The sequence below is a fragment of the Mixophyes fleayi genome, chromosome 8, assembly GCF_038048845.1.
Source record: "Mixophyes fleayi isolate aMixFle1 chromosome 8, aMixFle1.hap1, whole genome shotgun sequence".
Classification (NCBI taxonomy): Eukaryota; Metazoa; Chordata; class Amphibia; order Anura; family Limnodynastidae; genus Mixophyes; species Mixophyes fleayi.
Window position 1 is genome coordinate 139730796 of NC_134409.1, and position 21541 is coordinate 139752336.

Below are 21541 nucleotides of genomic sequence, written 5' to 3' on the forward strand. Positions count from 1 at the left end.
TATGATGCCAAGATGAATTTAGACCAGATTGCGTAGCATAAATTCTGCAAGTTCCCACTGTGCACGTCCACAGAGAGAACGCAGAGGAGGGAGCGGTCTGACACAGGCGGAGTACAGTAAAGGAGTCACATGATGATGCAATCTGCATCATTAAACCCCGCCCAGTCAGTGAACATGTGGATGACTTAATTAATATTGTATGCCTTTCCCCGCCCACTTGATGACGTGAGTGATGTCATCAAGCCACGCCCACTTCTTTCATATCTTCCCTCTGGGGAGTAAGGCGATTGGGGCGTCATCATTCTGGAATCCCAATCTCCTCACATTGATCGCAGCATGATAACAATAGGGGAAGATACCCTGAGATAAAGTTTATTATCCCGGGTGTTTACTGTTGTATTCTTCATGTTTTATTCCTGCTGACATGTAGCACTTGTTGTGAGGATTTCAGGTTCATTGTTTGCCTTCTCTTATGCAATGAATTCTGCAGTTTATCTGGAAGCGATGCTGCATTGTCCATGTAAAGCACAAACGTGAGAACAAATTACCATAAAATGTCCAGAAATGTAGTAAAAACCGGATGTAAGTGAAAGGTTGACAACCTGGCTCTCCTCCTATTGTGGAACTATAAGGCCCAGCATGCCCATCAGTCATTGGTTCATCTGGAGAACCGCAGCCTGATGTAGGTGATTGTATCCTGCACAAACCAAAGGCTTAACGAACGCAAACAACTTGGAGTGGGTAGAGAATGGGGACTGTTAAAACTTGAGAATTAATTAAACAAATGCAAAATTTCTTGCCTCAAAAGTCTAAACAGTTAGTAGATCTAATAATAAGATAAGTGATAATATTTCTATTTCTAGTGCTCAAATATTTTATTTGTATATACAGATGTTTATAGGATTGAGAATGGGACATCGTGAATGCGGAAAATCCACGAAACAAACAACCGCCTGGTCCTTGTGTTAAGGTAAAACGACTCTTTACTTTACAAACATAAATAAAAATATGTTTCTCTCTAAGGCTTTTGATCCTGACATTCTCCAACATTCCACAATGCTGAATTAATCAAAATAATTCCCCTAATTAACATTGAGATTTGGTTACTTATTTGTAAACTGTCAGCAGCACTTTTACACTGTACAGCGTTGTTTAATGAAACCTCGGCTATTGATTTCAGTGATTGAAAAGGATACGTGTGCGTCCCCTATGGATTCTGTGCACGTTCCACTGTGAGCTCAATATATGAAGAGACGTTTGCTCTGCCCATTGTCCGATACAGCTCCGGCTAATGTGAGCTGACACAGTATCTCTATGAATATATAATGGGGTGTAACGTAGATCTATCTACACATGCTCAGCCAATCGCGGGGGTTACGCGGCTCAGACGTTGATTGACTGTGACAGGTGAATTTTAGCATCATGTCCCAGCGATGGACGTATGAGAATCTCCAGTCACCTGTTTATTGTTTTATACAATAAAGAAATATCAAGTTATGAATACACATCATCTATAAATGACTGAATGAGCTGGGAAAACTGGAGCAGGACATGGTGTGTAGGGAAACAAAGGCAAGATGATTATAGTGCTGGGGCACTCGGTTATATATGGGGCTCTACGTGCAGGTAAGTGGGAGAAAGTGGAGAGAGCGGTGGGTGGGGTGGATCAGTCTGAGAAGATGGGTAACGGGCAGGAGGGGGCACCTCTGGTCGCTGACTATAGAGGGCCGATTGTGGAGATCCTGCTACCCAGCACAGTGGGGATTCGTACAGTTAAACAACTCAATAATACATAAGACAAACAAATAAAATAAACACTAATGAAAGAAATATAGGCCATTAGATTGTAAGCTCTCAGGAACAAGGCATTCTCTATCTTCTGTCCGCTCATACTCGTCTAAAAGTGTGTCCTTGTGTTGCGTTTTATGCACACAGTTTTCCCTATTGTCCGGCCCTGCAGAGTTATTGGACATATAAAAGTCCAATAACAGTAATAATAAGCAAATTACATCAGTCAGTTTTTTTCTTGTCATCAAATTCTTTGGGGTGAGTTTGTTTCCCCGAGATGAGCTGGAGAGTACTGGACACACTGCACGGTAATATGACATCACTGATTTTTTGCCACCTCGTCATTATCACCATTTATTTATATAGTGCCACTAATTCCACAGCGCTGTACAGAAAACTCATTCACTGGGGAGAACATACAAACTCCACACAGATAAGGTCATGGTCGGGAATTGAACTCATGACCCCAGTGCTGTGAGGCAGAAGTGCTGACCACTGAGCCACCGTGCTGCCCATGGAGGTGTGCAGGAATGTGACATTCAGGTACTGTGGTACCGGGAATGAGCGCAGCCAGACATCGCCATATTTCCACAATATGGAAACATTCCGCCATTTCCGTTGTCACAATGTCCTATGCGCTACTGTAATTGGGTGATTTGTTGGGGTCTCGGTCTGGTGTTTTGATCAGGGAGGGGACTAAACCCCTCACCACCTGCCTTTACGGTGGATGGATGACGAGTTGGGTTTGGATGTTACCTGATGAAGCTGCAAGACTGGAAGACATTAGGTCATTGGAGCAGGTCGGAGTGAGACTGTGATAGTATTGATAGATGAGGCCAGAAATATGGATGGGACAGGTATGATGGAAAGATCTGCAGGCAAAGGCCAACTTTTCCAGAAGTTATGGGATTCCAATGTAGGGATCTGCAGAAAGTGGAGTGTTAGGATGTACAGATAACAGTCAAGACTGACAGTCAGGATATTAGTGGCCAGGGAGTAGGAGTTGGTGGTACCTTGTGTGAGCGCCTATCTGCCCTATAATAGCCAGCGTTGTTCTCTTGTACCTGCTTCCACTTTATACTATTCCTCTTTGCTCTATGGCCTATCATCATCATCATCAACATTTATATAGTGCCAGCAAATTCCGTAGCGCTTTACAACTGGGAACAAACATTAACAAAGTAATACATACAGACAGAGAGGTAAGAGGGCCCTGCTCACAAGCTTACAATCTATGGGACAATGGGAGATTAAAACACAAGGGCACGTGTTACATCATATTGCACAATGGACCAGCTAAAAAGCAAAGGTAAAAGATATTTAGTGGGCTGTATGTAGCAATGTTGGTCAAAGGGTTGTTGTCTTGTGTTAGCTGTGTAGAGGGTGGTAATAGGGTAACCTAGAGAGATTAAGAGGGTGGTAGAGGAATATTATAAGCTTGCCTGAAGAGGTAGGTTTTCAGAGAACGCTTGAAGGTTTGAAGATGAGGAAAGTCTTACTGTGCGAGGGAGGGAATCCCATAAAGTGAGTGCAGCCCGAAAAAAGTCCTGTAACCGGGAATGGGAGGATGTAATGAGAGTGGAAAAGAGATGCAGATCTTGTGCAGAACGGAGGTGTCGAGTTGGGAGATATTATGAGACAAGTCAGATGTATGTTGGTGCAATTGTGTTATATATATATATATATATATATATATATATATATATATATATATATATATATATATATATACTGCTCTGTGATACCATAGATGAGTTCAGGGGGCCTTTAGCCAACGCCACTCATTATATTACTGCAAATATCCATCTCCCATAGGGATAACTGTAACTAGAACAATACATACATATAATAATATTATTATTACATAAAGATTGCTCAGCCCTTTTCATTAAAATTCTTGAGTTACAATCTCCATATTTCTCTGCATAATAATTATCTTTCAGGGAATATCTCTGGGTTATACCTGACTAATCCATTAATAGACACAGAAATGACTGCAAGACCCCGGAACCTTCATCTCCTTGTGTCTCTAGATCTGAGCATGTTGGCTGAGAGTAGACCGAGCCCAAGTGATGGCAGTGACCTTAACATGTTTGCAGCAGATGAATAAATCATAATCAGGTTATGTAGCAAGGTAAAGACTAATGTGAAATACAGGATGCAGTTACCATTACCTGATCCATCAGTCTGCAGCTAGAATCATACTTACCACCAAGCTGCAAAGGACATAGAAATGGTTTATGTGGATTGTATTTACTGGTTTCCTGGTCATTTACTTTTTTGCTACCATTTCTTATTCCCAGTAAATATCATATAAGAGGGGGTGTTGGATAGTGCATGTGGGGAGCACAGTTACTGCTTTAGGGCGTACTCACAATACGTCTATATACAGTCCCGGTGTCCCCTCACTCTCAGGACACATGTAACACAGACACTCCCGGTGTCCCCTCACTCTCAGGACACATGTAACACAGACAGTCCCGGTGTCCCCTCACTCTCAGGACACATGTAATACAGACACTCCCGGTGTCCCCTCACTCTCAGGACACATGTAATACACACAGTCCCGGTGTCCCCTCACTCTCAGGACACGTATAATACAGACAGTCCCGGTGTCCCCTCACTCTCAGGACACATGTAATACAGACAGTCCCGGTGTCCCCTCACTCTCAGGACACATGTAATACAGACAGTCCCGGTGTCCCCTCACTCTCAGGACACATGTAATATAGACAGTCCCGGTGTCCTCTCACTCTCAGGACACATGTAATACAGACAGTCCCGGTGTCCCCTCACTCTCAGGACACATGTAATACAGACAGTCCCGGTGTCCTCTTACTCTCAGGACACATGTAATACAGACAGTCCCGGTGTCCCCTCTCTCTTAGGACACATGTAATACAGACAGTCCCGGTGTCCCCTCACTCTCAGGACACATATAACACAGACAGTCCCGGTGTCCCCTCACTCTCAGGACACATATAACACAGACAGTCCCGGTGTCCTCTCACTCTCAGGACACATGTAATACAGACAGTCCCGGTGTCCCCTCTCTCAGGACACATGTAATACAGACAGTCCCGGTGTCCCCTTACTCTCAGGACACATGTAACACAGACAGTCCCGGTGTCCCCTCACTCTCAGGACACATGTAATACAGACACTCCCGGTGTCCCCTCACTCTCAGGACACATGTAATACAGACAGTCCCGGTGTCCCCTCACTCTCAGGACACATGTAATACAGACAGTCCCTGTGTCCCATCACTCTCAGGACACATGTAACACAGACAGTCCCGGTGTCCTATCACTCTAAGGACACATGTAATACAGACAGTCCCGGAGTCCCCTCACTCTCAGGACACATGAAATACAAACAGTCCCGGTGTCCCCTCACTCTCAGGATACATGTAACACAGACAGTCCCGGTGTCCCATCACTCTCAGGACACATGTAATATATAGACAGTCCCTGTGTCCCATCACTCTCAGGACACATGTAACACAGACAGTCCCGGTGTCCTATCACTCTAAGGACACATGTAATACAGACAGTCCCGGAGTCCCCTCACTCTCAGGATACATGTAATACAGACAGTCCCTGTGTCCCCTCACTCTCAGGACACATGTAATACAGACAGTCCCTGTGTCCCATCACTCTCAGGACACATGTAACACAGACAGTCCCGGTGTCCTATCACTCTTAGGACACATGTAATACAGACAGTCCCGGTGTCCCCTCACTCTCAGGATACATGTAATACAGACAGTCCTGGTGTCCCCTCACTCTCAGGACCCATGTAATACAGACAGTTCCGGTGTCCCCTCACTTTCAGGACACATGTAACACAGAAAGTCCCGGTGTCCCATCACTCTCAGGACACATGTAACACAGACAGTCCCGGTATCCCCTCACTCTTAGGACACATGTAATACAGACAGTCCCGGTGTCCCCTCACTCTCAGAATACATGTAATACAGACAGTCCTGGTGTCCCCTCACTCTCAGGACCCATGTAATACAGACAGTCCCGGAGTCCCCTCACTCTCAGGACACATGTAATACAGACAGTCCCGGAGTCCGCTCACTCTCAGTACACATGTAATACAGACAGTCCCGGAGTCCCCTCACTCTCAGGACACATGTAATACAGACAGTCCCGGTGTCCCCTCACTCTCAGGACCCATGTAATACAGACAGTCCCGGTGTCCCCTCACTCTCAGGACACATGTAACACAGACAGTCCCGGTGGTCCCCTCACTCTTAGGACACATGTAATACAGACAGTCCCGGCGTCCCCTCACTCTCAGAATACATGTAATACAGACAGTCCTGGTGTCCCCTCACTCTCAGGACCCATGTAATACAGACAGTCCCGGAGTCCCCTCACTCTCAGGACACATGTAATACAGACAGTCCCGGAGTCCCCTCACTCTCAGTACACATGTAATACAGACAGTTCCGGAGTCCCCTCACTCTCAGGACACATGTAATACAGACAGTCCCGGTGTCCTATCACTCTCAGGACACATGTAATACAGACAGTCCCAGTGTCCTATCACTAGTCTCAGGACACATGTAATACAGACAGTCTCGGTGTCCCCTCACTCTCAGGACACATGTAATACAGACAGTCCCAGTGTCCTCTCACTAGTCTCAGGACACATGTAATACAGACAGTCCCAGTGTCCTATCACTAGTCTCAGGACACATGTAATACAGACAGTCCTGGTGTCCCCTCACTCTCAGGACCCATGTAATACAGACAGTCCCGGAGTCCCCTCACTCTCAGGACACATGTAATACAGACAGTCCCGGAGTCCCCTCACTCTCAGTACTCATGTAATACAGACAGTCCCGGAGTCCCCTCACTCTCAGGACACGTGTAATACAGACAGTCCTGGTGTCCCCTCACTCTCAGGACCCATGTAATACAGACAGTCCCGGAGTCCCCTCACTCTCAGGACACATGTAATACAGACAGTCCCAGTGTCCTCTCACTAGTCTCAGGACACATGTAATACAGACAGTCCCAGTGTCCTATCACTAGTCTCAGGACACATGTAATACAGACAGTCCTGGTGTCCCCTCACTCTCAGGACCCATGTAATACAGACAGTCCCGGAGTCCCCTCACTCTCAGGACACATGTAATACAGACAGTCCCGGAGTCCCCTCACTCTCAGTACCCATGTAATACAGACAGTCCCGGAGTCCCCTCACTCTCAGGACACGTGTAATACAGACAGTCCTGGTGTCCCCTCACTCTCAGGACCCATGTAATACAGACAGTCCCGGAGTCCCCTCACTCTCAGGACACATGTAATACAGACAGTCCCAGAGTCCCCTCACTCTCAGGACACATGTAATACAGACAGTCCCGGTGTCCTATCACTCTCAGGACACATGTAATACAGACAGTCCCAGTGTCCTAGTTTCAGGACACATGTAATACAGACAGTCCCGGTGTCCCCTCACTCTCAGGACACATGTAATACAGACAGTCCCGGTGTCCTATCACTCTCAGGACACATGTAATACAGACAGTCCCTGTGTCCTATCACTCTCAGGACACATGTAATACAGACAGTCCCGGTGTCCTATCACTCTCAGGACACATGTAATACAGACAGTCCCGGTGTCCTATCACTCTCAGGACACATGTAATACAGACAGTCCCGGTGTCCTATCACTCTCAGGACACATGTAATACAGACAGTCCCAGTGTCCTATCAATCTTATGATTAATGTAAGACATAAATGATGCTGAACAAAGCAATATTCAAAGAGAGAAACATTTAATGTAATTAAGTTTTCTAAAGTGATCGGAGACTGGACTTGTGATGTAACATTTACACTTTGTACAGATCCCACTTGATATTTTTCTCAGCTCCTCACAAACCAGATGCATCTCGGAGGCATCTTCCAAAAGCGCAGAGGAGGCGTGTCCCTTAATGTGCGCAGTGCGGACTCTATGTCATTATGTGTGCGCATCCGGTGTGTGGGGTCCTCAGTGTTAGTTTTTTATAGAAGTTAATAACATGAACTTTATTAATTTTTATTGTGAAAAAATGCAAATAAATATATGTTTATAAGAATAAATAAAGATGTGCTAAGTATGGAAATAAGATTTATCCACTGAGCAGTCTGACAGCGGTTTGTGTAGAGTATTGTCGGGAAGTTTGTGCTTTCTGAGCTGTTTTCCCCCCTCCGGGAAGGACGATTTGTGTCTGCGAATGTGCACTAAGATTTCCATCCTTATCTTATTAATTACCCCAGCAGACTGCTACACACGGGCACACACGCCTCAGACCTCACTCACAGGCGCATCCAGGCAGCAAGGAGAGGGGGGCAAACATCACTCAGGAAGGGGCTATCCCAAAATAGCTCTGAATTAATATCAGGGACACTGCACCCAGAATGTAGCAGAATAATGGAGATTACATGTTATCTCTCAATCTCCTCTGTCAGTATAGAATGTCCTGTATAGACCCTCTATATGGTATACAGCTCCAGACCTACCAGCAAGTCACATTACCCCAGAGGATTTTGTAAACTTGATGCACTTTTCATCATTCAGAGATGTATTTGTTCAGCTGCTTTGTGCTGAGAACAACATAGGAAACAGTTTATTGTGCGCAAACTGCTGCAGCAGATATCCCTGGACGCTAAAATTGTGACCACGATGAGGGAGCTGAGTATTCTATGTGACATAGATAGTCGCTGCCTGCTGCAGCACATGCCAGCCTTGTGTTCAGTGTTAGGGCCCGAATTACAACCTGTCCTGGGGTCCAGGGCCCAAAATATATGACAATGCAAAAATGCAGAATGTGGATAGGCCGCACTCTCAGTGATGTCACTGGTTCCTAGTGACTGGATAGGCTGCACTCTCAGTGATGTCACTGGTTCCTAGTGACTGGATAGGCTGCACTCTCAGTGATGTCACTGGTTCCTAGTGACTGGATAGGCTGCACTCTCAGTGATGTCACTGGTTCCTAGTGACTGGATAGGCTGCACTCTCAGTGATGTCACTGGTTCCTAGTGACTGGATAGGCTGCACTCTCAGTGATGTCACTGGTTCCTAGTGACTGGATAGGCTGCACTCTCAGTGATGTCACTGGTTCCTAGTGACTGGATAGGCTGCACTCTCAGTGATGTCACTGGTTCCTAGTGACTGGATAGGCTGCACTCTCAGTGATGTCACTGGTTCCTAGTGACTGGATAGGCTGCACTCTCAGTGATGTCACTGGTCCCTAGTGACTGGATAGGCTGCACTCTCAGTGATGTCACTGGTTCCTAGTGACTGGATAGGCTGCACTCTCAGTGATGTCACTGGTTCCTAGTGACTGGATAGGCTGCACTCTCAGTGATGTCACTGGTTCCTAGTGACTGGATAGGCTGCACTCTCAGTGATGTCACTGGTTCCTAGTGACTGGATAGGCTGCACTCTCAGTGATGTCACTGGTTCCTAGTGACTGGATAGGCTGCACTCTCAGTGATGTCATTGGTTCCTAGTGACTGGATAGGCTGCACTCTCAGTGATGTCACTGGTTCCTAGTGACTGGATAGGCTGCACTCTCAGTGATGTCACTGGTTCCTAGTGACTGGATAGGCTGCACTCTCAGTGATGTCATTGGTTCCTAGTGACTGAATAGGCTGCATTCTCAGTGATGTCACTGGCTCCTAGTGACTGGATAGGCTGCATTCTCAGTGATGTCACTGGTTCCTAGTGACCGGATAGGCTGCACTCTCAGTGATGTCACTGGTTCCTAGTGACCGGATAGGCTGCACTCTCAGTGATGTCACTGGTTCCTAGTGACCGGATAGGCTGCATTCTCAGTGATGTCACTGGTTCCTAGTGACCGGATAGGCTGCACTCTCAGTGATGTCACTGGTTCCTAGTGACTGGATAGGCTGCACTCTCAGTGATGTCACTGGTTCCTAGTGACTGGATAGGCTGCACTCTCAGTGATGTCATTGGTTCCTAGTGACTGAATAGGCTGCATTCTCAGTGATGTCACTGGCTCCTAGTGACTGGATAGGCTGTACTCTCAGTGATGTCACTGGTTCCTACTGACTGGATAGGCTGTACTCTCAGTGATGTCACTGGTTCCTAGTGACTGGATAGGCTGCACTCTCAGTGATGTCATGACTGGATAGGCTGCACTCTCAGTGATGTCATTGGTTCCTAGTGACTGAATAGGCTGCACTCTCAGTGATGTCACTGGTTCCTAGTGACTGGATAGGCTGCACTCTCAGTGATGTCACTGGTTCCTAGTGAATGGATAGGCTGCACTCTCAGTGATGTCACTGGTTCCTAGTGAATGGATAGGCTGCACTCTCAGTGATGTCACTGGTTCCTAGTGACTGGATAGGCTGCACTCTCAGTGATGTCACTGGTTCCTAGTGACTGGATAGGCTGCACTCTCAGTGATGTCACTGGTTCCTAGTGAATGGATAGGCTGCACTCTCAGTGATGTCACTGGTTCCTAGTGAATGGATAGGCTGCACTCTCAGTGATGTCACTGGTTCCTAGTGAATGGATAGGCTGCACTCTCAGTGATGTCACTGGTTCCTAGTGAATGGATAGGCTGCGCTCTCAGTGATGTCACTGGTTCCTAGTGACTGGATAGGCTGCACTCTCAGTGATGTCACTGGTTCCTAGTGAATGGATAGGCTGCACTCTCAGTGATGTCACTGGTTCCTACTGACTGGATAGGCTGTACTCTCAGTGATGTCACTGGTTCCTAGTGACTGGATAGGCTGCACTCTCAGTGATGTCATGACTGGATAGGCTGCACTCTCAGTGATGTCATTGGTTCCTAGTGACTGAATAGGCTGCACTCTCAGTGATGTCACTGGTTCCTAGTGACTGGATAGGCTGCACTCTCAGTGATGTCACTGGTTCCTAGTGACTGGATAGGCCGCACTCTCAGTGATGTCACTAGTTCCTAGTGAATGGATAGGCTGCACTCTCAGTGATGTCACTGGTTCCTAGTGAATGGATAGGCTGCACTCTCAGTGATGTCACTGGTTCCTAGTGACTGGATAGGCTGCACTCTCAGTGATGTCACTGGTTCCTAGTGACTGGATAGGCTGAACTCTCAGTGATGTCACTGGTTCCTAGTGAATGGATAGGCTGCACTCTCAGTGATGTCACTGGTTCCTAGTGAATGGATAGGCTGCACTCTCAGTGATGTCACTGGTTCCTAGTGAATGGATAGGCTGCACTCTCAGTGATGTCACTGGTTCCTAGTGAATGGATAGGCTGCGCTCTCAGTGATGTCACTGGTTCCTAGTGACTGGATAGGCTGCACTCTCAGTGATGTCACTGGTTCCTAGTGAATGGATAGGCTGCACTCTCAGTGATGTCATTGGTTCCTAGTGACTGGATAGGCTGCACTCTCAGTGATGTCACTGGTTCCTAGTGAATGGATAGGCTGCACTCTCAGTGATGTCACTGGTTCCTAGTGAATGGATAGGCTGCACTCTCAGTGATGTCACTGGTTCCTAGTGAATGGATAGGCTGCACTCTCAGTGATGTCACTGGTTCCTAGTGAATGGATAGGCTGCACTCTCAGTGATGTCACTGGTTCCTAGTGAATGGATAGGCTGCACTCTCAGTGTTAGAATCTTGAGGGACCAAGCGAACAAGAGAAGGCAAATCCAAACTTTGCTCATGCAGTTTGGTAGGGATGAGGGCTTCATAAAGGCATCAAAGAGCTGAGGTCTCTTAGTACTGATTGTCTTGTATGCAACACTGCTATAACATTATTACTTTATAAAACTTATGACTGTGCTGTTCATTTGTTACCTTTATCAGATTGAGGGTTCACGCTTTGTCCGAACTTAAGAGCAAATTGCAGGAATACAGAGAGGACAATCTTAAAGGAGAGTTTTTCGTCCTTCGACATCAGAAAGGGTTTTATCTTATTGGTAAAACAGATGGAGGTCTGCACCTCTGTATTGATTACTGAGGTCTGAATAAAACCCTTTGTAACTGATCTTTTTATTCAAACTCTGGAAGCTAAAATCTTTGCTAGTCTTAGATTTAAGAGGATATAATAATTTGATACAGATCAGACAAGGGGAATGAATGGAAAATGGCCTTTCACCCCAGAGATGGGCGTTATGGGTATTTAGTCATGCCATCTGGCCTCCGGAACGCCGCGGGCCTTTTTCAGGATTTCCTCAATGACATTTTGAGAAAATTTATGGGGTAGTTTATAGTCGGTTGTCGCAATGACATATTGATATTCTCTTCTTTCTTGGAGGAATATCATAACCACCTCCATTTAATGTTGACCAAGCTCAGAGAAAATGTTATCATATACTAAACTTGAGAAATGTGTTTTGGAAACTACTGAAATTCCATTTTTTGGATACGAAATGAACAGTTCAGGGCTACACATAGATCCAGGAAACATTGAAACTAAATTAGTGGACTAAACACAAGAAGTTAAAATCCTTCCAGAGATTTGGGGCTTTGCCAGTTACTATAGACAATTTATTATTTGTTAGTTGAACTGATCAGTACTGTGCCTCTTATTGTGGAGGTCGTTGTCTCTGAGCCTGGTGCTGGTGTTGTTTTTCCTAAATACTGTGGAACTAAAAAACTCCAAACATCATATCTACAAGAGATTTTTCCAGTGAAAAAAAAAAAACAATATAGTTATCCGAAATGCTAGTAGTCAAATGGGTATTTGAAGAATGGCGCCACTGGTTAGAACGCAATCTGACTCTTGTCATGGGGTATACTGATGATAAAAACATCATTGAATCAGGTAAAAGACTGACTTCCAGGCAAGCTCGATCCTTATTTTTTCTCGTTACTCAACTTTAACTTAGACCAGAAACTGTAGACCAGGAGCTACGAAAGTTAACGCTAATGATCTGTCCTTGGCGCCTGTTTTGTGGCTTTAACCTGCTGATTATACTGTTTTGTGTATGACCTGGACTACCGGACCTCTCTCTCTCTCTTTCAGTGGTCGCTGATCAGCCATATTTGTATGCAAGATCTATGAGCAGTTTAGTACCTGATTCATCCTCGGACATAAGTCCCGTTGCAGTCCGTACCCTGCGTGATATTGCTCTGCGTATGCACAGAAACTGGCTTGATGCCAGTGATCACAAGCGCATGCAGTTCATCTGTGAGTACAAGTGACACTTCCAATTATCTACTACTTGAAGACTGGAACGTGGAGGGAAGAAGTGCACGTAGGCAATGTATAGAAAGGGCCTGCCGGGGTCCAGTGCACTCACATTCAGATGATTCAAGCTTCGGGCATCTCTCAGGTACGTGATTTTTAGCCCTAACATTTGCACCAGCTACAGGTCGGGTGTAAGTGCAGATTGATAGTGATGACGGACATGTGTTCTGCCAGACTTGTTTGCAAGTAAGAGAAACGAAACTGTACAAATGCATGTTATGTACAGTAGACATTAAGAACATCCTGATATATATATTTCATATAGAAAACAATGATTAAACAAAATGTAAATGTATTTATTAATGACTAAATTGAGATGTTAATGTATTTCATATTTTTCTGCATGCGTCCTCCAAACTTACAGCCAGTGCTGACTTATATACGTATTCAAATGGAAACGTTTCTTGAGATCCGCTTGTACTTGTATACGGGCGCACGGACGTGCAATGTCAAAACACAAAGATGAATGAGGCCCATTCATGTCTGAGGGAAAGTGTGAAAAAGTGTAAACAATTGAGTGCTTCAAAACTATATTTTGTGATAGATTTTACCTTTTGAGGTATAAGAACATTGTTTTGTAACAAAAATGATTCCAGCAGCACAATATCAATTTTGTAATTCATAAAAATGATTTTGTGATATGTAATTTTGTGGCACAAAACAACTTTACCACACAGTATCAATTTTGTGCCCAAAAATGTACTTCAACGACACCAGGAGGTCTATTTACTAAACTGAGGGTTTGAAAAAGTGGAGATGTTGCCTATGGCAACCAATCAGATTCTAGCTGTCATTTTGTGGAATGTACTAAATAAATGACAGCTAGAATCTGATTGGTTGCTATAGGCAACATCTCCACTTTTTCAAACCCGCAGTTTAGTAAATATACCCCAAGGTCTATTTTGTAATACACAATGTATTTAATAACAACTTAATGTTGTTACTGAAGTAAATACTGTACTAAATGATTAATTGGTTACTCTGAAGAAATTTATTTAAAAAGGCATTTTCTAACTGCAAGAGCTTGATTTTGTGCATATAGAGTAATTGGTGTGTGACATTATAAATCTATAAAACATAGGAGGCGCTACATGCATGAATAGGGAATCTGTGGGACTACAAGTCCCAGCATGTTTGTATTTCCACAACAGGGGGAGACCCACTTGCCTGTCCCTATTTTTTTGTATTTGCCTGTTTCCTTCAATAAACAAACAGCACCATTATGCTGTGATCAGAATAAGGACGAGTCTTTGTGATTTCAGTTCAAAGCAATTTTCAAAGGAAAGAAATCACAGAGAGTTGTTTTAATGGATTAATGTTAATTACCATGAATTACCAGGGATATAAATGGAGGTGGCTTTCAATAAAAGAAGTGTTTGTCCTAAAGCCTTGTACACACGAACGTTAATTTAAAGCATTGACACTGACAGTGTAAGTGAATGGACCTATACAGGCACACTTACAGACAAGCATTAACTCTCTGCAGTAACATGATGGAGGTCTATGGGAGCACTGGTCAGTACATTATGCTGCAGCAATAACGCTGAAATTATAATTCAGAAAAGAGAGGACATTGTATAAGGTTTTGTCTGCACTGTTAACAGGCGTTGTTTTACAGACATTAGGGGGGATGTGTACATGAGAGGAGAGTCATTCTGGGGGGATACGAGAGGAGAGACATCCAGTGGGGGTATGTATGAGAGGAGAGGCATTTGGGCGGTATACATAAGAGGAGAGACATTTGGCGGGGGTGTATTAGAGGAGAGGCATTCGGGGGGATTGACATGAGAGGAGAGACATCGGTGGGAGCGTATGTACGAGAGGAGAGGCATTCGTGGGGGGGGGGGGTGTATTAGTGGAGAGGAATTCAGGGTGGGGGTTGAGAGGAGAGACATTCGGGGGGGTGCATTAGAGGAGAGGCATTCAGGGGTATTTATGAGAGGAGAGACATTGGCAGGGGTGTATGTATGTATGAGAGGAGAGACATTTAGGGGGGTGTATTAGAGGAGAGACATTTGGGGGGGGTGTATGGGAGGAGAGACATTCGGGGTGGGTGCATTAGAGGAGAGGCATTCAGGGGTATTTATGAGAGGAGAGACATTGGCAGGGGTGTATGTATGAGAGGAGAGACATTTGGGGGGGGGTGTATTAGAGGAGAGACATTCGGGGTGGTGTATGGGAGGAGAGACATTCGGGGGGGGGGTGCATTAGAGGAGAGGCATTCAGGGGGTATTTATGAGAGGAGAGACATTGGCAGGGGTGTATGTATGTATGAGAGGAGAGACATTCGGGGGGGTGCATTAGAGGAGAGGCATTCAGGGGTATTAATGAGAGGAGAGACATTGGCAGGGGTGTATGTATGTATGAGAGGAGAGACATTTAGGGGGGTGTATTAGAGGAGAGGCATTCGGGGGGGTGTATTAGAGGAGAGGCATTTCAGGGGTCTATATATGATAAGAGGCATTCGGGGGGGATATACATGAAGCTTGGACATGGGACAGGTCTGGGTGATATGAGTGCAGTATGAGTAAGAAGGGGGTGCACAACACACAGGGAGGTGCAGAACACAGAAGGGGGTGCAGTACACAGAGGGGGATTTAGAACACCGAGGGGGGTGCAGTACACAGGGGGGTGTAGAACACAGAGGGGGTGTAGAACACAGAGGGGGGTGTAGAACACAGAGGGGGTGTAGAACACAGAAGGGGGTGCAGTACACAGAGGGGGATTTAGAACACCGAGGGGGGTGCAGTACACAGGGGGGTGTAGAACACAGAGGGGGTGTAGAACACAGAGGGGGGTGTAGAACACAGAGGGGGTGTAGAACACAGAGGGGGTGTAGAACACAGAGGGGGTGCAGAACACAGAAGGGGATGGAGAACACAGAAGAGGGTGTACAACACAGAGGGAGGTGCAGAATACAGAGGGGGGTGCAGAACACAGAGGGGGTGCAGAACACAGAGGGGGGTGTAGAATACAGGGGGTGCAGAACACAGAGGGGGTGCAGAACGCAGAGGGGGGTATAGAACACAGAGGGGGATGCCAAACACAGAGGGGGATGCAGAACACAGAGGGGGGTGCAGCACGTAGAGGGGGGGTGTAGAACGCAGAGAGGGGTGCAGTACACAGAGGGGGGTGCAGAATACAGAGGGTGGTGTAGAACACCGAGGGGGGTGCAGTACACAGGGGGGTGTAGAACACAGAGGGGGTGTAGAACACAGAGGGGGGTGCAGAACACAGAAGGGGGTGGAGAACACAGAAGAGGGTGTACAACACAGAGGGGGGTGTAGAATACAGGGGGTGCAGAACACAGAGGGGGTGCAGAATGCAGAGGGGGTGCAGAATGCAGAGGGGGGTATAGAACACAGAGGGGGTGCAGAACGCAGAGGGGTTGCAGAATGCAGAGGGGGTATAGAACACAGAGAGGGGTGCAGAATGCAGAGGAGGTATAGAACACAGAGAGGGGTGCAGAACGCAGAGGGGGGTATAGAACACAGAGGGGGAGCAGAACACAGAGGGGGTGTAGAACGCAGAGGGGGGTATAGAACACAGAGGGGGAGCAGAACACGGAGGGGGTGTAGAACGCAGAGGGGGGTATAGAACACAGAGAGGGGTGCAGAACGCAGAGGGGGGTATAGAACACAGGGGGGTGCAGAACACAGAAGGGGGTGCAGAATCTCACAAGCTGAGAGGAGCACAGGGCTGTACAGGCCCATAACCCAGCTACATACTGATAGTCTCTGGCGTTTCACATTTGTCCCCTAATCTTCCTCCTTCGAGCTCTGCAGACAACACTGCCATACAGACGAGCTGGTTTGTAGTCTCCTCATCTCCCCAGTGATTCAGTGTCTGCAGGATAAACAGCCTGTCAGACCCAAATGTCCTCTCCCACCCCGGGGACATCATGCCGTTATGGTGCTACCAATAATGCCCGACGAGGAGCAACGAGAGAGATTGGTAACACAATACGAGGTTGGAGTTGTGATGTGAAGGCACGAGGTGGGGGGGGGGGGGGATCACCTCTACCGGCTATTTTCTGCTGTTTTCTGATTCCTGCTCATATTTAACAATACGACAGTTTTCTACCACATGATTATCTGTACTGTACAATATATGAATTCATCATTTCACAGTGGTTCATTCTCTATGAGGACTATGTGCCGCTCATCACAGCGATAGAAAATCTATTATTGGTGCAATTTATAATGAAAATATCTCCGGGATGATACTCAGCTGCCGGGATACTGACGGCTTTAAGGCTCCGCCAGGCCAACGTTGTGGCATATGTGCAAATCTTACCTGGGTAGTCAATTCACACATGCGCAGAGAAACCGGAAGCCCGGACTAGAGGCTTAATCTAAGAAATAAGAAAAACAACTTAAATACTTTAAAATATTTAACTTCGCCCCAGGGTGTAACATGTAGTTTTATTAATGATTGTAGTATTAAGATTTCTTAATTTATTTAATAGAATTTATTCTTTGGATGTGTTCTGATAGGACTTTATCTTGCACATAGCATCGTACGTATCCTGCAGTGTGTTCTGTCTGTAGACATTCGGCACCTAACGTATAGACACATTCACATGCAAACGTTTCTTGAGATCCACTTGTACATGAATACGGTCACACGTTCCTGCAAGTTACGTCCCATATTTTTAAATACAAGTTGTGTTCGAAGATGAATCAGGCCCAAAGTGTATGAATACAGTAATAGGGAGCTCATCCTCTACAATGTCAATTTCATGTAATTACAGCTAGAATATTTGTCCTACATTTGAAGTTATTGCTACCAGATTCCCAGCAGTTCTTTGCACTGTGCATCTGGTTACCATGCAATTTTTAACATGTAATTTAAAAGCAAATTTCACACCATTTTTGTGACTGTGACTAAATATTTTGTATAGCCGGCGTGAAACGTTATTACTCCAATGTTTCTGATTTGCTTTGTTCGGAAGTCGCACCTTTGTAACGACAAATAACAAGTGTATAATTAATATGGCAATAATTAACATGTCAAAGGTGCTCGACTTGAAATTAGTCATGTGCTGTTTCCCAGAATAAATGTTTTGCTGCACCCCGGCGGTGTGACGGCGTCGGCTGAGGAGCATGCCCCCAGAATCAGGACGGATTTACTCCACTGAGCTCTGATTATCTACTTTAGCTCTTTCTAAAGGGTCTGTCTGATTTTCAGCATGATACACGGCGTGTTCATGAAACTAGCAAACATCGCCCACCCCAATGTCTTCATGCTGCAAGTTAATTAAATTCCCCAGCTGAAGGTAAGCTGTCCCCCCCGGCAACATATATCAGGGCGTGCCGGCAATGAGTCAGACCCAGGCAGCAGATCCAGGGCATCAAATTATAAGGATTCAATTTAGAAATTCATATTTTGAAGCTGCCATTGTCTGAATTACTGGATTGTGACATGAATTGGGTATAATATTTATAGAACAGCTAAAACCAACCGCAGTTTTCAGATTGAAAACATGAAGGTAAAACATACTGTTCAATCTTTTCCGTTGTTTACACTGCAGCTTTGATAAACCATATTGTTTAATTATTTACTGCAATCTCTATCGCCCCCATTTAAAGCCACCCCACAACTCTTAGACATTTGCTCACAGGTTATTGATACATAGGGTAAGAAGTTGAAATGGCAAAGCACAGCATGTCAGTAATATTTGCTCTGACAACACTGGCTGTGAACCTAAATATGCATTCACCGATCTGCAGTCATTATAGAGCATTTGTTACCTAGGAGACTTCCAGCCTAATCTGGAGACTGTGACTTTCCACTGGCCAACAGTGACACAAGATAGAGAAACACCGACCAACGATGAAGATTTTTATTTGTATCTCGGCTTCGACTATAGGATAGAAGAGACAGAGCTACTTACAGGAGTTGCCCCGAGAGGGACAGAATTTACACTCTTTATACTCGTTAAGGTAAAGTGCACTCATCTTTTTTGAAAAGCGTTTTTTATTTTTTTGCTCATTAAAATGGCTGAGTTCATCTTATATCTGGAGCTGCGCGTGCAACCGATCGCTAGCGGGAATGTCCCTGCAACAACTCCATTCAAACAGGCTCGCAGAAAAACATGAGCTCCCAGCATGCCTTTGGTCGTCTGCGCTGTTGGGGAGATGCGTAACTCCCTACATATATGTTTTTGGACCCGGGACCCCTACGGGCCTATTTATGAACCCATGAAGAGGTTTAAATCCCCCGAAATCTACAGGATTACCGCATTATCAAGTAACAAGGCTATTGATTATTAGAAGATCGCAGCAGATATCTGTGATGTCATTGCAGGACCTAGGAGCTACACGACAAGTTTGGGGTCCTACAATGAGCACTGTAGAGAGGTGGCGTCAAGGACTGATCAGCTGTCAGGTCTCAGTTCAGTGTGGATCCTCGGTACAGAACATAGCATTAAATGACAAGTTTATTGCACTTTTTAAGGATAACGTGTATTTCACGTATGCCATTTAGTTCACTATTGCATAGACTTCAATATATATTAAAGTCCAAAAGTGCCTTTACTCGTTCATTGCTGCACTGACAATAAGCATATTTTATAAAATTGAGAAATGAAGACGCTATGCGAGGAACCTTGATATGATTTGGGTATCTAGCAGTGCAGTGGTTATACGCCCACCCCCCCCTCTGCGCGGCAGGGGGGTATCATACCGCTGTGCACTTATCTAGGCACCAGCGTCACTGATCAGTATTGACAGAATGTGACACTCTTTCATGTAAGAGCGTTCCCCCAGCGAACAAGGAATTGATTGAGCTTTGCTAATAGTATCCAGCAGTGGGAGGGAGGCGATTAATTCGTTTATTTTGCTAATACCCGGTAAACAGCTGGCACGCGGGTGCACACAATGAAATGTAGGCTAGGAGTTAATTGCTACATTGGAGGCTGTGCTTATAGATCTGTTGCACATTGTATCTGCCCTGTCTCATTTGTACAGCGCAGTCTCTTTCTTTGCCATTGTCCATCACAACTTCTGAAATGATCCGTTTCCAATCGATCTTCATTTTCTTTGCTGTACTGAAGATTTATCTTTACTTTCTTCATTTCCACCCTTTTGTGTACAAAACAGCGGGCAGAGAGTAATAACCCTTACACTACCAGCCGTGGGTTCACTACGACCGGCTCTGTTGCTGTGAAGGTGTGTGGATGATAGTTAGTAACACCTACCTACCATATTCCTCCTTCTTCCCCGCCACCATGGCAGTGGTATTATCATGAATGGATGGCCAGAACACTGACTTGACAATTGTAGAAAGACAACGTAGACCTGCGTTTAGGGCAGCCGAATTGTAGGGAGTAAAGCAGATTGCCTCAAGTTTCATCTTATTACCATAATTATTTCTTATTCATAAATCTCATTCCGGTTTGGGCTACCAATCTAACAACTCTGGCATTTTCCACAAGTCTCTGTGTGTGGCTGACAGCATCAGACGGCTAATATTGTGAAGGGAGCTGCTGTGAGGCACACAGAGACAGCTGATATAGTGAAGGGAGCTACTGTGAGGCACACAGAGACAGCTGATATAGCAAAGGAAGATACTGTGAGGCACACATAGACAGCTGATATAGTAAAGGGAGCTACTGTGAGGCACACAGAGACAGCTGATATAGTAAAGGGATATGATATGAGGCACACTGAGACAGCTGATATAGTGAAGGGAACTGCTGTGAGGCACACTGAGACAGCTGATATAGTGAAGGGAACTGCTGTGAGGCACACAGAGACAGGTGATATAGTGCTACTGTGAGGCATATATAGACATCGATATAGTAAAGGGAGCTACTGTGAGGCACACAGAGACAGCTGATATAGTAAAGGGATATGATATGAGGCACACTGAGACAGCTGATATAGTGAAGGGAGCTGCTGTGAGGCGCACAGAGACAGCTAATATAGTGAAGGGAACTGCTGTGAGGCACACAGAGACAGGTGATATAGTGCTACTGTGAGGCATATATAGACATCGATATAGTAAAGGGATATGATATGAAGCACACTGAGACAGCAGGTATTATGAAGGAAGCTATTTTTCCGATAACTTGCGAGGGGATCTGTAGACGTAGTGCCACAAAACTAATGGAAGTGACTGTTATTGCGGCAGAATACTGAACTGGTTGGCTGCCAAAATTTTTCTTCCATTACTGCTAGAATAATGCCTGGAAATCAGCCAATCAGCCTTCAGAGCTGCATACAACTTCATCTGTTTAGCCTATAATTATAAATATTTATCTCCCACCAAATCTGCTAATCCTGCTGCATCAGGAGTCTGAGTCTCAGAAAAATCAGTATTTGGTTTAATACGACCAATGGTCAAAACAAGGACTCATAAACTACACGTTATGAGCGGTAAAAGAGTCAACTGCCCCCTAGTGGCTTTCAAATCACACAGCAGCTGGAGTTGAATTGATGGGCACAGAAAACAGGTACACTGGTATCTTCTCCAAAAAGTGCAAAGACTATTAGAATATTTTCCTATTTTGAAACATTACAGGTTTTGTATAGCTGGGCTTG

General features: G+C 45.4%; 1 protein-coding gene across 1 annotated transcript in view; it reads left to right on the forward strand.

Moving 5' to 3' along the window:
• The window catches only part of HEMK1 (HemK methyltransferase 1, mitochondrial release factors N(5)-glutamine), an 83436-nt gene that overhangs the window by 15908 nt on the left and 45987 nt on the right, over positions 1 to 21541 (forward strand). Inside the window, exon 2 of the mRNA XM_075183843.1 lies at positions 892 to 970. Within this exon, the coding sequence (XP_075039944.1) occupies positions 924 to 970 (47 nt within the window). The 5' untranslated portion in view covers positions 892 to 923. The remainder of the gene's footprint in view (positions 1 to 891; positions 971 to 21541) is intronic.